At 45.1% G+C, this 17,500-nt stretch overlaps 2 protein-coding genes across 2 annotated transcripts in view; both read right to left on the bottom strand.

Moving 5' to 3' along the window:
* Nucleotides 1-11,070, bottom strand: part of drosha (drosha ribonuclease III) — a gene marked incomplete at its 5' end in the record, with an annotated part of 108,881 nt that extends 97,811 nt beyond the window's left edge. Inside the window, 10 exon segments of the mRNA XM_080549273.1 lie at nt 877-958; nt 1,553-1,624; nt 3,281-3,367; nt 5,462-5,548; nt 5,710-5,790; nt 6,242-6,400; nt 6,845-6,985; nt 9,150-9,483; nt 9,731-9,799; nt 10,241-11,070. Coding sequence (XP_080405399.1) covers nt 877-958; nt 1,553-1,624; nt 3,281-3,367; nt 5,462-5,548; nt 5,710-5,790; nt 6,242-6,400; nt 6,845-6,985; nt 9,150-9,483; nt 9,731-9,799; nt 10,241-11,070 — 1,942 coding nt within the window.
* Nucleotides 11,071-14,203: 3,133 nt separating this feature from the next.
* LOC308174240 (uncharacterized protein) overlaps nt 14,204-17,500 on the bottom strand; it is a gene marked incomplete at both ends in the record, with an annotated part of 63,885 nt that continues 60,588 nt past the window's right edge. Inside the window, one exon of the mRNA XM_080549321.1 lies at nt 14,204-14,389. Within this exon, the coding sequence (XP_080405447.1) occupies nt 14,204-14,389 (186 nt within the window). The remainder of the gene's footprint in view (nt 14,390-17,500) is intronic.

Raw genomic sequence — 17,500 nt, 5'->3', positions numbered from 1 at the left:
CCCTAGGTGCTAACAATCAACACTGTCCTAAAATAATAATAAAAACAAGAATGAGACATAAATAGACATAAATAGGGGGCATCCCTAATGTAAACTGGCAGTGCATTCCACAACTTGGGTGCCTAAAATGAGAATGCAGCCTCACCAAATCTCTTCTTTTGTACATGTGGTACACAGAGAAAACCAGCGTCAGAAGACCTGAGAGTTCTATTGGGCTGATATGCTAGCAGAAGGTCTGAACATATTCTGGTGCTGTGCCAGTGAGAGCTTTATAAACAAGCAGAAGGATCTTGAAATCTATTCGGAACTTAACAGGAAGCCAGTGTAGAGTCTCTAAAATAGGAGTTATATGAGCTCTTCTGCTTGTTTTGGTTAAAAAAAAACTCTCTCTTTCGGACTAATTTGGACTAATTGCAGCTGGCCAATCAAATCAAAGACCCAATCAAAAGAGAGTGCCCAAAGAGTGTAACCAAAGCGTGGTCCTGGACGTCTTTGTATTCTCACTTCCATGACTGTTTGAGTGTGAATTCACTAATATCTGTATCAAAGTGGGCAGACAAGATGGTGTGTGAGGTCATATCTGTATCAAAGTGGGCAGACAAGATGGTGTGTGAGGTCATATCTGTATCAAAGAGGGCAGACAAGATGGTGTGTGAGGTCATATCTGTATCAAAGTGGGCAGACAAGATGGTGTGTGAGGTCATATCTGTATCAAAGTGGGCAGACGAGATGGTGCGTGAGGTCATATCTGTATCAAAGTGGGCAGACGAGATGGTGTGTGAGGTCATATCTGTATCAAAGTGGGCAGACGAGATGGTGTGTGAGGTCATATCTGTATCAAAGTGGGCAGACGAGATGGTGCGTGAGGTTCCTCACCTGTCAGGTTCCAGTCATACAGCTCCAGGACATCGTGGAACAGGTAGGAGCCAAACAGTTCCAGTCCCTTCACACAGTAGTTCTGATATCCACACAGGGAAACACAGGGTTAATACAGCTGCAAACATACACACAAGTGGCATCAAAACACCACCACCACATTATAACAGACGAGATGAATACATTAATGAAAGATTCATCATTTTAGCTGGAAAGCATGCTTATCAGCACATTCAGTGTATGTGGGTTAGAAGAAGAAGAAGAAGGTATTTAAAAAGGGTTCTAAAATCTACATTCCTATATGCATCTTTAACTGGCCATTATTGTAGCACATAGGTCACATGGGGATTGGATGTCTTCAGAGACAGGCGTCTGGGATGAAAACAAAAGACAAAAGAAAGGAGAGAGAGAAGAGAGAGAAGAGAGAGAGAGAGAGAGAGAGAGAGAGAGAGAAGAGAGAGAGAAGAGAGAGAAAAGAGAGAAAGAGAGAGAGAGAGAAGAGAGAGAGAGAGAAGAGAGAGAGAAGAGAGAGAGAGAGAGAGAGAGAGAGAGAGAGAGAGAGAGAGAGAGAGAGAGAGAGAGAAGAGAGAGAGAGAGAAGAGAGAGAGAGGAGAGAGAGAGAGAGAAGAGAGAGAGAAAAGAGAGAAAGAGAGAGAGAGAGTAGAGCTTTACTGACCTCTGGTGTCATCTCCTCAATAAAGTGAATGGTATAATCTATGTTGAAACGAATCACTCGGCACAATGGGATCTGTGATGATGAAAGAGAGGGAGGGAGAGGAGAAGAGAGGAGAGGTCCACTCATTACCATGGCGATAGGCACAGAGGTTCCAGCTTCTCAAGGAAACTCATTAAAACCTCACCTCTATAAAACTGCACACGCGCGCAGACAAACACGCAGACACGTGCACCCAACACGCGCACGCGCGCGCACACACACACACACACACACACACACACACGCACACACACACACACACGCACACACAGATCTCTTTACACAGGGCTTTTGAACATTAAGTGACTTCAATCTCTCTAAATAGATAAGCCCGCTCTCCTGTGTCTAATCTCACAGTTTCATGCTCTTTGTTGTCTGAGCGCAGGAGTCCATTTTAAGAGATTAACCTGTGTCCCTCCCGCATACACGGATGCCCACCCCACCGGTTAACTAGCAGGGGCTAATATCCCCCCCGCTCTGGGCCGTAATCCCCCAGCCCTACATAGACACTGAGAAAAGGCTCTTTACCAGGGGTCGGATCAATTATTTGCCGGTAATCTGGACTAATCCTTGCTTGAATTATTTTTAAATTGTGGAATACTGACCAAATATGTGCATTACACGCACACGCGCGCACGCACGCACACGCACGCACACACCCCTCCTTGATTCTGTCAGGCTTTGCTTCCAATTGATTTCCCTTCCTCCCCCTCCCTCCTCCCTCTCCCTCCTCCCCCTCCCTCTATCCTTCCTCTCCCTCCTCCCTCTCCCTTCTCCCTCCTCCCTCTCCCTCCTCCCTCTCCCTCCTCCCTCTCCCTCTCCATCCTCCCTCTCCCTCCTCCCTCTCCCTTCTCCCTCCTCCCTCTCCCTCCTCCCTCTCCCTCCTCCCTCTCCCTCTCCATCCTCCCTCTCCCTCTCCATCCTCCCTCTCCCTCTTCCTCCTCCCTCTCCCTCCTCCCTCTCCCTCTCCATCCTCCCTCTCCATCTCCCACCTCCCCCCTCCTCCTCCTCCTCCTCCTCCTCCTCCCTATCCCTCCTCCCTCTCCATCCTCCCCCCTCCCCCTCCCTCCTCCCCCTCCCTCCTCCCTCTCCCTCCTCCCTCTTCCTCCCCCTCCCTCTCGCTCCCTCCTCTCCCTCCCTCCTCCCCCTCCCTCTCCCTCTTCCTCCTCCTCCTCCCTCTCCCCCTCCCTCCTCCCACTCCCTCCTCCCTCTCCCTCCTCCCTCCTCCCTCTCCCCTCTCCCTCCCTCCTCTGCAGGGTGGAGGCTGAGAGGTTGCATAGGGAGACGCTATACACGGAGGGGTCTCTCAACGCTCACCCTCTGTTATGTGTGACAGGTACTGATAGGTCTTCAAAGGTAAGGAGAGCACTTCAGGACGAAGGTCAGAGCATCGCAGGCCAGAACTTTGTCTCAGCAACAAAGGAGCCGTCCGACACGAAAGGCAGATTTGAAGTCAAGTTTTTGGCTGGTTTAAAGCCAAAATAGTAGTGTGAATTATTAACGGGGTCTTTATACACCTGCCTGAAGAGGGGAAACAGAACGCGCAGGGCTGAGAGCGGACGGTGGGCTCTCCCCATGGAGGACATGATGGAGGAGAGAGAGAGAGAGAGAGAGAGAGCAGTGTGCTGTAAATGGCCCAGTCCACAGGCCCAGTCCGAGAGAACTGAGACAGAGCAAGGCCACACTTACATTGGTGAGGGGCGTGTGGGAGAACAGGGAGAAGCCTTCAAACAGGTACTCATGGTCATCATACTCAATCACCGTGGGCCGGTCCGTCTGCCAAGAGAAGACACTCATTAGATAGTTATATATGTGTTACCTTTTTATTTTTTTAATGTGGGAAAACGGTTTATGTCGGCATTTCCGGGGACATGGCAGCATAAAACTTCGACTTGGTACATACTGGCATGTCTAACCCTAACCCTAACCCTAGCACCTAACCCTAACCCTAACCCTACTCCTAACCCTAACCCTAGCACCCTAGCACCTAACCCTAACCCTAGCACCTAACCCTAATTTTCCCACATGTACCATATTCCCACATGTACGTAACTAGGGGTGGGCATCGACGATCGATAATTGATCGATAATTGATCGATAAGGATCTTGGTCGATCACAAAATAAAACATTTGGTCGATCACCAAAAAAAAAAAAAAAATTTTTTTTTTTTTTGTGATCGACCAAATGTTTTATTTTGTGATCGACCAAGATCCTTATCGATCAATTATCGATCGTCGATGCCCACCCCTATACGTAACATATATATTATATGATGTATAATATGTAGGGCCTTAAAGCCTAGAGTATCATGTGATCAGAAATTCCAGGGGCCTCATTTATAAACGTTGCGTATGCACAAAACAAGGCGTACACCACTTTAACTTTCTAAGCAAACTCTGGGATTTAAAAAAAAAAATCCCTAAAGACCCTCTGACGCGTACGCACAGAACCTGGAGGACCCTCTGACGCGTACGCACAGAACCTGGAGGACCCTCTGACGCGTACGCACAGAACCTGGAGGACCCTCTGACGCGTACGCACAGAACCTGGAGGACCCTCTGACGCGTACGCACAGAACCTGGAGGAACTGTGACTCCAATGGCTCGAGAAACGCTTTGAAATTGATACCATTGTGTAAAATAAATCAAATATGATCTCACGTATTATATGAAGAGTTCCCTGGAATGCACACAAACTGGATTTAGGAGAACAAATCCAAACAGAGATATCTGTTCTTGCAAAAGACCCCATCAAATATGTTGTATGTTGTATGTTTAATCGGGAATCATATTTAATTGGTTCTGTGATTATTAAACAATACCTGCATGTTATGAAATGTACTCATAAATAATAAGGTGAAAATAATATTTAAACTGATGCTGTTTTCGATGCCTCAGTCAGGCAGATATGAGTTTCATATATTGTTATGACGTGTTCATATATTGTTATGACATGTTCATATGACATGTTCATATTGATTGATTGATTGATTGATTGATTATACTTTATTGTCCCCGAGGGGAAATTTGTCTTGGGCATGGTACTTTCATGCTTCAAGTGCAACAGAGACGATACATACAACATACAGTAGACAAAGTAAACAACAGGACAGCAACAAACATTGAGTGACATTGCCAGCAGTTTCCACCTGGAAATGGCATCATTTGGTATAAATATATATTGCACATAACCCTTCAAGTGGTGTTTTCGAATATTGCACATGGCCCTTCAAGTGGTGTCTAAGATAAAGTGCAGGCGCTGGTGATCATGTCCTAATCATCGTTTCTGCTTGAGCGAATTGATTAGTTTAATGGAGAATGGGACAAATTATAGTTTTAAGAGCTTATAATTACATCTTGGCATGCGAAGCCTTCTACCTAGGGGGAGAACTTCGTATTCTGTGGAGAGCAGATGTTGGGGGTCTGCGATGATCTTATTAGCCTTGTCCAGGACAGTTTTTTCATATAGTTTGTTATCACATGTTCGTTGCGCAGAACTTGTGCAGAATTTCACTGGGTGATTTAGTTTTTTTACTTTCTTTCAGGATTGCTGTCATGCAGTCAGTATGGATGAATATTAATTATTGTGGTTTCACTGACCATTAATAGGCAACTAAGGGCGTTAAAAGACTGGGACAAGACGATCGCTCAGAGCTGATGTGATTCATAGAGGGAAACCGGCGTCTGACGTGCGTACGCTCTGTGTTATAAATCAGAATAGTTTTGTCCGGAAGCACTTTCTGTGTTCCGTCCGTACGCAGCCTTTTCATGTCAATCCTCTGCACTGTTTTACAAGTGAGGCCCCTGGTCTTAGTAATTAACCCATGAACAGAAAACAAGAGTGTCCAAGAGGAAGATGTGTATACGTACCAGGAAGTTAGTTGGTGGGGACACAGTGACTCTGTAGTGGAACAGTTTCCCAGAGTTGTTGTTCATTAGACGACAGTTTTTTACAGGCTAGGAGGAAACCAGAGACAGAGCTTTATTAGACATACTGTATTAAAGTCCTGCAGTCCTGGAATGTGAATGATACCTGTCTGCTGCATTTGTGTATGTGTGTTTGCTGCATTTGTGTATCTGTCTTTGCTGCATTTGTGTATGTGTGTTTGCTACAATACCTCCTCTCCAGGGTAGATGCTGTGGCGAATCCCTGTGCGTCTAGACTTGGCACTGCACTTACACAACGGCCCGTCGTTCATCTGCGCACACGAGACAAACACGTGCTGATCAATAATAATAATAATAATTCATTGTATTTATATAGCGCTTTTCCGAGGCTCAAAGACGCTGACAATAAGGGAGAAACGGAAAACACAGAAACAACAAGCAACAGATAACATGAGCACATAGAACACAGAGTTAACGAACGGGGAGGGGGGGGTGGTAGGGTTAGGGGAGATGGTTAGGGGTAGGGGAGGTTGTACGCATGGGAGAACAGGTAGGTTTTGAGGTGGGATTTAAAAGTGAGAAGTGAGGGTGAGTCTTTGAGTGGTTGAGGGAGAGAGTTCCAGAGGTGGGGTGCAGCTCGTGAAAAGGCACAGAAACTAGAACAGCTTAACACGCTAGTCATAACTATCGACATCTAGACTAGCTAGAGAGACACTACTCAGAACAAGTCCAGGACAGAGAGAGGAGAGAGGAGGCGCGGACCTGGCCCGGGTCGTTGTACCACAGCTCCTCGTGCAGGCGGTCTGGGTGGGCCTTTTTCCGCTTGATCTCAGCGATGACGTCAAACACGTCAGAGTCAGCGCTACTGGAGCAAGTGCTGTCCCCGTCGTCAGACTCGCAGTCTGAATCACTGCTGCTGTCCTCTGGAACAACAACACAACAACCACAACCCCTGTCAGTGCTAGTAGAAACAGACCAGTCTGAAACCCTGTCAGTGCTAGTACAGGGCTCGACATTAACGCCGTTTTACTTGTGCGAGCACGACGACGCTGCTAGATCCCAGCAACAAACAAACAAACCCGGCGAAAGTTTTACTTGCTCCGGACAAGTAAAACGGCGTTACTGTCGAACCCTGTAGGAGAAACAGACCGGTCTGAAACCCTGTAGTAGAAACAGACCGGTCTGAAGTCACTGAACAACACACAGTTGGGTGCTAATGTACCACATGTCTCGACACACTGTGCCAGTTGTGGGGTATCAAACAAGATGTTATTCATGTTACAAATGACAAAACATCATCAACAAATGTGTAAAACAGCAGAGTTAAATACCTTTGGGGTGACTTTCTGGGAGCAGCACATCACAGGGCTCCTGGTCCAGCTTGGTCTTGGGCGGGTCCCATTTGGGCCGGGCAGACTGAGCACGCTCCTGTCTCTTCACCAGCTCCTCCTCAAAGCGCTCGTAGAGGCCTCTCAGCTTACTGGTCCCCACCACCGTAGAGTCACCCTAGGAAACCAAACAGAGACAGTGAAGAATGAATGCAGACCAGAGCTTTCTCACAATACAGCTCCAGCAATGTTGGTTAATTCTGGAAATGAAGACAGTATCTATGACAACTATGAAGAAATTACTCAGATGTACATTTTGCAAAAAAAATAGAAAAAGAAAGACCCAGGATAACAGTGTATAGTATATAGTAGTATGTATATACAGGAATCTGGAGGTTAATTTCAATACCTTTCTAAGACTTTTTAAAGACCTTGTCAATATTTTTCCAGACCTCACCGCCACTTCGAGCTGAAACCGTTTACATCAGTGACACCTTTAACTTAACAGTTTTAGTTTGCAATAGACTAGACCACTATCATACAACAGAATTTCCGGTTCATCTTTGTTTTTTAATAAAACAAAACGTTTTTAGGACTCAAACTCTTTGGACAGAGTCTAATTCAGAAAAATATCTACAAAATTCAAGACCTCATAAAATCGTGATAAGACTTTTTAATACTTAAGGGTCTTGATTTTCCCAAAATTGATTTATCAACTTTTGATACTTTTTAAGACACCGCGGATACCCTGACATACACACATACACACATACACACTGTAGATTTGATACCATCACAATCATTTAGAATCTCAGAATTTAGAATGTTTGGTTGCTGAGTGCAAAATATGATTTGAAAATATACACATTTGACTCATTGCCATAGAAACTAAGAATTATAAAAATGCAATTACTTTTGAATATGTTGATGTCACAATCAATCCTAGCAACTTCAGCTGAATTCAGAAGTCAGAATTCAGTTTTGGTGGCATCAACCCCAAGACTAGACCTGTGACTTATTTCTACAAGCTAAAATTCCAAATTTTTCAAAAATGAGCGTCCATATTCAACAAGTTGACCGTTCTGCCACACTCCAGGTGCTCTCTGCTGCAGGGGAGGGAGGCAGGTGTGCAACCAAGCCTCGGCTCACATCTCCAGTGAGTACCTCTCTATCGCCCAAAACTCTCTACAACTCTCTAAGTATTTGTAAAACTGCATAATTTGTGAAGAAATTACATTGTAACAAGAAGTATTCAGAAATGTATCATGACTTCTTCTATAGCCTCCCTCTCCTCAGCCTCACACACCTGTGCAGGCAGCCGCCCCTGGTCTCCCAGGGGGCACCTGGCTGAACTGGGAACAGCGGTTCAGACACAACATGACCGTGCTCCAGCACCACTGCTACCAGACCATGCACGACCACAACCTGTCTGAGCAGGAGAAGGGTCGTCTGGTCCACATCTACAAGGGACTGATGTCCAGGGCTTTGAGTGACCACCAGAGAGATAGAGAGGCCATCATTCGTTCAGTAGCATTGCTGAAGAGGAAGGCCAGACTTATGGAGGAGGAAGAGGAGGAGGAGGTGGAGGTGGAGCCTCCAAGGAAAAGGCAGAAACAGGAAGCCGTTTCCGGGGTTCCAGATCTGGCTGAGGAGATGGACTTCCTGTGTCTTGGGTCCCTCACCCTCTGATTGACAGCTTGAACCCTCCTCCACTTTGAATGGACTGAACTCATGTGTTGAATTATTATTGATATATTTTGAAAAATGTGTATAGTAGAGGTAGTACTAAGATAAGATAAGATAAGATGGTAAGTAAGGTAAGATAAGATACAATATGATTTTGAGACATGATGAATATCTCATCATAATGTAAATCAAGTATAACTGTAGCACATCTACATATACGCACATAGGACACACACAGACACACACACACACACACACACACACACACACACACACACACACACACACACACATACATACATACACATACACATACACATACACATACACATACACATACACATACACATACACATACACACATACACATACACATACACACACACACATACACACACACACATTCCCACTCACATCCACACACACACACACACACACACACACACACACACACACACACACACACACACACAAACTGTGTGGGCATGATGACACACACACACACACACACACACACAGTACATGCGCACAGGCACACACGCACACGCACACGCACACACGCACACGCACACACACACACACACACACACACACACACACACATAGTATATAGTAGTATATATAAAGTATATAGTAGTGTATATCTAGAATCGTACCACTTGGTCCATGGGATCATTAGAGTAGTAGTTCTCGGCGTGGGTGCAGCGGATCCAAGCAGGTTTCAGAAGCTCTTCTTCCTCTTTCTCCTCCTCTCCTCTGTCCTTCTCCTTCTCCTTGTCCTTGTCCCTCTCTCGGTCCCTCTCCCTGTCCCTCTCCCTCTCCCTGTCCCTCTCCCTGTCCCGGTCCCGGTCTCGGTCCACAGAGGCCTCGTCTGTGTCTCTGCTCCTCAGGGAAGTGTAGCTGCGCTCCCTGCTCGTCCCAGGACAGTCCGACCTCCGCTCTCTCTCTTCCTCCCAACGACCTCGCTTCCTCTCTCGGCTTGCTGACCGACTTCAAGGAGCGGATCACACACCAGGGGAAGAGAGACAGTCACACAGAGGCAACATTGCAAAGCAACAATACAGACAGTACCTGATGATCTCATGCACTCATCCACATTGGTGGTGTGGTCATAAAATCTAAGATTTAGGTCACAAAGTGAGGTCAGAGTTCAACTTAACATTGGAAGGCCTGTATATGTGACAATCCACAAGAACCATATACAAGCTACGGTACTCAATGTGAGCAAACACCTTACCTTCTCTGTCTCTTCCTGTGCCTGTCAGGGGATTGGGATCGCCGACTGTCTCTATGACGATGCCTCTCCCTAAGTAAACACAGACATGCAGAGCTCTTGAAATCGACAATACACAAACAAATCAAGATCAGCTATTCAAAACCTGATATTTGAAATAATAATAATAATAATAATAATAAATTAGACTTATATAGCGCTTTTCTAGACACTCAAAGACTCTTTACAAACTGAAAAGATCGAGTAGGAAAAAAAAAGTATAGGGGTCTAATTAATTATTAGATTACTAAATCTAAGTCTAGGTGTCTTTGTAGGACAATCTACTCTGGATACTGCAAGTATATCTACATTCCGGGCAGAGAAGCGGCAAACAAGCAGCTGTCCTCTCTCGACAGGCACTTTTTGAAAATGTTAGCTAGCTAACCCAAACATGGATTTGGCTGGGCATAAATGAATTAATTTGAGGTGGTAAACACACATGAACATACAGACTCCTACAGAGCCACGGGTTACCTGCTGCGCTCCCTGCTCCTGTGTCGGGGTGGGGGGGTCCTGCCGCGTTCATATTCCGAGCGGTACCGGCCCCCCGCCTCGGGTCTGTGCCTGTCAGGGCTCCTGCCGCGGTCCTTCCGCTCTGCTGGGAAGTCCATCTTCTGCCTGTCGCCTTGACCGCTGTAACCATAGCTTTTCTGCCTGTGGTCGTCCTGGCGACGGCCTCTCTCTGGGGACCTTCTGTCTACCATGGGCTTCTCAGCTTTGTACTGTCCTGCATGCCTGCTGAAGCCATGGTCTGGCTTGAAGTTGGGGCCCTGGGCATAGCCAGCACTAAAGTTGGGTGGAGGGAAGGGAGGGTGGGGGTAGGTCATCGAGTATGGTGGGTGGTAGCTCATAGATTGGGGTGGCATTGCTGGGGGCATGGGGGGGTGAGGGAGGGGCGGAGGGGGGACAGAGGGCATCATGTAGTGGTAGGCGTTCTGAGCTGATGCTGGGGACCCTAGCATGGAGCCACCAGAGGAGCTGGGTAGAGGAGGAGGGGGGAAGTTGGGGGGTGGTTCTGAGAAGCCCTGGCGGACGGGGGGGCTGGAGAAAGGAGGACGCACGGGGCACTGGCTGAGGGGACCTTGGGAAGGTACGGGCGGGGGGTAAGGCATGAAGTCTGAACGGGGGGGCATGTAGCCGCTGTTCCCTTGGCCACTGTAGGCAGAGCCCGGGGGGGCCTGGGGGTCGTAATGGTACGGGGGCATGGGTTGCTGGGGAGGGGGGGGTCTCAGGTTGGCGGGGCGGTACTGGGAGGATCCGTGTTGACCTGGAGGGATCCTTCCTCGACCCTGATGGAATGACATAGCGGGCTACACACAGGACACACAAGGAAACGTCCTATTAATACATAACATGTTTACTTACATACACAGAAAACATCATGCAAAACATATCAATATATTCACAGCTGTATAGTGTTATGGGGGAAATATAACCAAGTAAACTTGGCTGGACAGTTGATGAGCTCCTTTAGTGTCTACATGGCTACTGAACCTAACCTCTCTGAAGAGGCTCTGCTGCTACACCCCCCAGGTAACACACAGCAGGGAGAGTTCGTGACGTTAGAATTATAAGGTTCTATCTCCATTTTTGTCAAAACTGAGTTTTTTACATAATCTGATCCATTATGTGTTTATTAATGCCTGTGGTGTTATTTTTTAAATGTTGACATTTTTGAGTTAGTAATTAATAAAATACAAAGGTTCCATCTCACAGAACATAATGGAATGTAAAAACTTTGACGCTCAATATCTCTGAACTACCCTGGAAGTCAAAGACCGACCAGGAACATGTGAATGACAGCTACCCAGGCTAACTAGCTAGCTGGGGGTGTATTCCATCAACGTCGCTAAAAGGACAATCCAGGTTTATGTCGATAGATCTCGCGAGAGTTACCCAAAAACCCCAGCCTTATTCTGATAACTCTCGCGAGATTTCTCAAAATAAGCCTGGATTTCTCCTTTATCGACGTTGGTGGAATATCCCCCTGGCCCGTTTACCTTCACAGAGATATAAACAAATAAGCTCGCAACTTCGCAGACTAACAGACGCAGTGGTGTTGAACCGCACCGACAGAGCTAATCAAATCAACTATACACAGATCCATCCGACACGTTGTGCATGCACAGAGACAGACCTGTGTTGAATATTAGCTGATAGGAATGCTGCTTCGCTGAGCGCCAGTGTGGTTTGTGTTCCTGGTCGGAAGGCTTAAACTGATGCACCAATCGGATGTAGTGACGTCACACTACAGGATGAGATGGACAATGTAGGAACGGAATGAATCCAGCAGATGGCAGTAGTGCAACGCGAAGGATGCGAGCTGCCGTTAGTGATGAGGGGAAACGAAGCTTTCGACGCATTGACACGCCGGAAAAAGTGTCGATCTATCGATGCAGCAGCTCCACAGTGCCATCTGCTGGTCAGGTCATGTAGTCTAGCAGGAAGGGCCCTCAGATTTTGAGATACCCCTACCCTAGGTAGAAGAACAAATGACAACAATGATGTTTCTTATCTTTAGGGTCTCCCATTAATGAAATTGATTGTTGTCAAATGGGGAAAATATGTTTTTTTTGGTTGTTCTTTAGAGCTACCCCAATCCCTGAAAAAGAGCCAAATTAGACCAGGCCGAATATGGGGAAGGTGACAAAAAAGCCCATAACTTGAGAAGGATGATGAACTCTTTTCCTCTTCAGATTTGCTGAGGTATGAACCAGGTGGCTGTCCTACATCACCAAATAGTCAGACAACTATTTACCTAAATAAATACTGAATTATAGTCCTGTAAACTTAGCTTTAGTTTAGACGGAAATTGTACTTTTTGGTGACAGGAACATAGGACTCCATCACTTTTCTCTCATGTATCAGAAAAACAGAAATCCCTGAAAAATATATCATTACTGAATTGTCTAGGGTGCTATTGAACACTAACCAGTAGTTGTATGGAAATATCTCATACAGTTCTATTGCAAATGAGATTTCTTTAGACATAAGCTTACCTCTTCTCTGATACAGTCAAATTCCGAATGGGGGATAAGTGGCATAATAGCCTATAAGTTAAGAATGCTCACTCTGATGGTCATCATATTTGGAGAGGGAAATACCAGGTGGCTGCACTACATCACCAAATAGTCAGAATAAGAGTAACCCAATAAAATAAAGTGTATTCGTTCTAAATTGCAAGCCTCTAAAACATAGGTGTAAATAGTACAGGTTTTATTAAAACTGGAACCTTAATTCAAAGTACAATTAAATAAAGTCCTCAAACATTAGGGGACACATTTTGACATTCTGCACAGCATGTACAGGGAAGGCCAACAGAGAGGCACTGGCACTTTCCACTCTCTCCACACTTTGCATCTTTGCAATATAAGTGAGTGATGTCTCTCACTTCTGTAGGTGCTGGGGGTTTTGTAAAAAGGACAGGTTGAATGGCCCCATCTCTGATCATTCTAAAATAAAATTTGACAACAATCAATTTCATTAATGGGAGACCCTAAAGATAAGAAAAATCATTGTTGTCATTTGTTCTACCTAGGGTAGGGGTATCTCGAAAACTAAAGTCTTTTTTGAGGACTTGCTGCTAGACTAATGGTTTGGCGGCTGTATCGACTTATTCACAAGTCAGGAATTTGAGGCAAAATACAATAAGCCCACCGTCATCTGCGATGTCTTGTTCAATAAAGGTGCTGTGATAAACTGTGTCAATGTGTATGTGGCCATATATGTGGTCTTAAATGTTGGTGTGTCTAGTAGACTATAATGAATACATATATGAATAAATAAATAAATGCAAATGTTGTGTCCATTTCTGATATGTAAAGATACAAATCTGAATGACATTTAGGCATGTGTGGGACATGGCTGTTTGACAATTGGGGCAGATATAGATGGTCAACATGGCATAACATGGCCCACGGTGTTGGGACGTGCTCGTGAAACAGGGAAAGAGTGCAAAACAAGGCTGTACTGTGGGAACTGGACAGACGTGCTTATGTGAACAATAAAATATGTATTGCTTGTGTACATGAACAGGCAAAGTGTGGGAGGGACATGGTTGTGTGGGACATGGTTCTGTGGGACATGGTTGTGTGGGACAGATTAGCCTACACATTTTTATTCAGGAAAACAATTTGCTCCACAGTGCTGGGACTGAGACAGCTCCTCTTCTTGCTTACAATGTCCCCTGCTTTTGAGAAAACCCTTTCGCAGGGGACAGAGGTTGCCGGCATATGGAGGTATTTGGTGGCCAGCTTGTACAAGTTCACATATATTGTCTTGTGTGTGGCCCAGTATTTCAGCGTTCCCTATCTGACCGTAACATAAAGGTATAACCTTTCATGCTGATATATCCCTTTTCTCCTCAGGTAGCTCTAATGTTGCCCGACGGTGCTAACACCTCAAGGCACTCAGCCATAATATCAAAATGACCACTGGTCAATGCAGGATGTCTGTGCTCAGGCTGGCCAGGGCCGCTCCCACCGACAGGCGCTGCTCCTGCATCCTCTGTAGCATCAGGTAGGTGCTGGTCCATCTCGTGTCCACCTCCTGGGTCAACTTGTGCTTGGGGACCCGCAACTGGCCCTGAAAGATGGACAGTCTCTCCTTCACTGTGGTACTAGACTTGAAGAAGGCAAAACAAGCGTAAAACAAAAAAAGCGTATGTCCTTGAGTTCAGGTGTGAGGTCCGGGGCCTTCTTCACGACCAGGTTGAGGCTGTGAGAGGGACATGGGACATGGCGTACTCCCAGCAGCTTTGCACACAGAGTCATGTTGGAAGCGTTGTCAGCATCGAGGACGTGTTGGCGTTATACAACTCTTGAGCACAGATCATGCACTTGACTTTGCTAGGAGTTATCAAGTCAAAGTGCTCCCACCAGGGGCGTACTAGCTGGGGGAAAGGTGGACCTGACTACCCAGGGCCCCAGCAGGGAGAGGGGCCGTTGAAAATCCAGGAATTTAACTTTTGTTTTGTTTGTAATGTCCTTTATTTCGAATTAATTAGTGAATAACTTATTTAAGTTTGTTGATTACATCAATTGAGAGAATTAACTTTGTGCCACACAGTTCTCCCAAAATATTGGAAGATCTGTGAGACCCCTCTTGGCGCAAAATGGTCCAGGCCTTTACCTGTCTGCGTGAGGCCCTTCTATGGGCAGAGATCTGTGCCACTAGAAACTGAATTTGAATTACTGACTTTTGAATTTGAATGGCTCAATTTGAATACTTCATTTAAAAAATGAATTTGAATCACATAATTTGAATTTGTATTGTTTAACTTTATTCAGTTTTTCAATTCAGTTATTCAAGTTAAACAATACAAATTCAAATTATGTGATTAAAAGTAAAAAAAATATATTCAAATTGAGCAATTAAAATTCAAAGTCAGTAATTCAAATTCAAAGTCAGTAATTCAGATTCAGATTCTAGTGGCACATATCTCTGGCCATAATCCGGGTCCTTAAGGAAGAGCAATCGAGGGCTGATTGACCTAACTCCTTTTCGGCCAATCAGCACCTTTCATTAACATACCCAAAGAAGTTTAAAGAACGCACTCCCAGTGTTGCTAACTTGGCGACTTTGTCCCTATATCTGGCGACTTTCCAGAGCCCCATGGCGACTGAATTAGTCAAAAGCGACCAGCAACAAATCTAGCTTCCTTTTCTGGTCATTTGGGGAATTACTGTAAAGCATCTAACATATCCCGTATTCCACGGTTCACGTTACAACCGAGCTCATAGTCTAGCAGCAAGTCCTCAAAAAAGGCTTTAGTTTTTGAGATACCCCTACCCGAGGTAGAGCAAGTTACAACAATGATTTTTCTTATCTTTAGGGTCTCCCATTAATGAAATTGATTGTTGTAAAATTTTATTTTTGGGGAAAAGATGTTTTTTTGGTTGTTCTTTAGAGCTACCCCAATCCCTGAAAAAGAGCCAAATTAGACCAGGCCGAATATGGGGAAGGTGACAAAAAAGCCCATAACTTGAGAATGATCACTCTTTTCCTCTTCAGATTTGCTGAGGTATGAACCAGGTGGTTGTCCTACATCACCAAATAGTCAGACAACTATTTACCTAAATAAATACTGAATTATAGTCCTGTAAACTTAGCTTTAGTTTAGACGGAAATTGTACTTTTTGGTGACAGGAACATAGGACTCCATCACTTTTCTCTCATTTATCAGAAAAACAGAAATCCCTGAAAAATATATCATTACTGAATTGTCTAGGGTGCTATTGAACAATAACCAGTAGTTGTATGGAAATATCTCATACAGTTCTATTGCCAATGAGATTTCTTTAGACATAGGCCTACCTCTTCTCTGATACAGTCAAATTCCGAATGGGGGATAAGTGGCATAATAGCCTATAAGTTAAGAATGCTCACTCTGATGGTCATCATATTTGGAGAGGGAAATACCAGGTGGCTGAACTACATCACAAAATAGTCAGAATAAGAGTAACCCAATAAAATAAAGTTTATTAGTTCTAAATTACAAGCCTCTAAAACATAGGTGTAAATAGTACAGGTTTTATTAAAACTGGAACCTTAATTCAAAGTACAATTAAATACAGTCCTCAAACATTAGGGGACACATTTTGACATTCTGCACAGCAGGTGCAGAACTCTGTACAGGGAAGGCCAACAGAGAGGCACTGGCACTTTCCACTCTCTCCACACTTTGCATCTTTGCAATATAAATGAGTGATGTCTCTCACTTCTGTAGGTGCTGGGGGTTTTGTAAAAAGGACAGGTTGAATGGCCCCATCTCTGATAATCCACCCCTTGCCAATAGGACTCCATAACAGGGGTTTGGGCATGTGGCTGTGACACCATACCGCTGTCTGGAACATTGCTCTCTGCACATGCTGCTGAAATGCATCCTCTGTTGGCGGCAGATTTGCAGAGGCTGTATCAGATGTTGATGCAATTATGAACCTCAGTTCATCCAGGTTTGTGCACATCAATCCATTTTCCATTTTCTTTTTTCCATATAGGAGAAGCGCAAATTCTCTTGCGACTGGCAAAGACTCTTCCAAGCTGGCAGAGAGTCCAAAATGGGCCAGATCTTTGAGCTCGCTGAGATGGGTCTTGAGTTTGTTGAATGCTGTTGTCTTTCCTATTCTGTACAAACTACTTGTTGTGTCACAGCCAGTGAGTGCATGACATGCTGGTAGACAGTTAGACATGTCTTTTCCAATCTTCTCAGATATGGTGTTGATGGGGACATATCTCTCTCTCATTCCATGGCCTGTATGCATGTACACCAGAGATGAACCAAACATTTCTTTGCTTGCATAGTATATGAGCAGTACTTCCACATCTGTGTCATCAGACCTCACAATGATGCGGGAATATGACTCTGCAAGATGTATGGCATGGAGCACCATCCTTGTGTCTGCCTCCTCCTGATCACTGTACAGTGATGTCAAACTGCTGACTCCTGCTGTGCAGATGCTCTTCACCTCCTCCCCTTTATCAAATCCACCTGCCAAGATGATGGAGTCATCTGAGTGTAGTCTCTGTGGGGCTGCAGTGACAATGTAGTTGCTCACAAACATGCACAGTGCAGTCTTGTTTCCACTACTCCTCAAGTACTTCCTGTAGTTTGGGACATTTGTGTTGCCAGTGATAACATGTGTAGGCCTTCCATCACTTGCACCTCTCCTTTGCCTCTCCAGGTCTTTGATTGACTGTGGGCCGTCATACCTGTCAAATACCATGACCACACAT

Source organism: Nansenia antarctica, assembly GCF_963989245.1.
Source record: "Nansenia antarctica genome assembly, chromosome: 19".
Classification (NCBI taxonomy): Eukaryota; Metazoa; Chordata; class Actinopteri; order Argentiniformes; family Microstomatidae; genus Nansenia; species Nansenia antarctica.
This window is presented reverse-complemented; position numbering and strand designations above follow the sequence as displayed.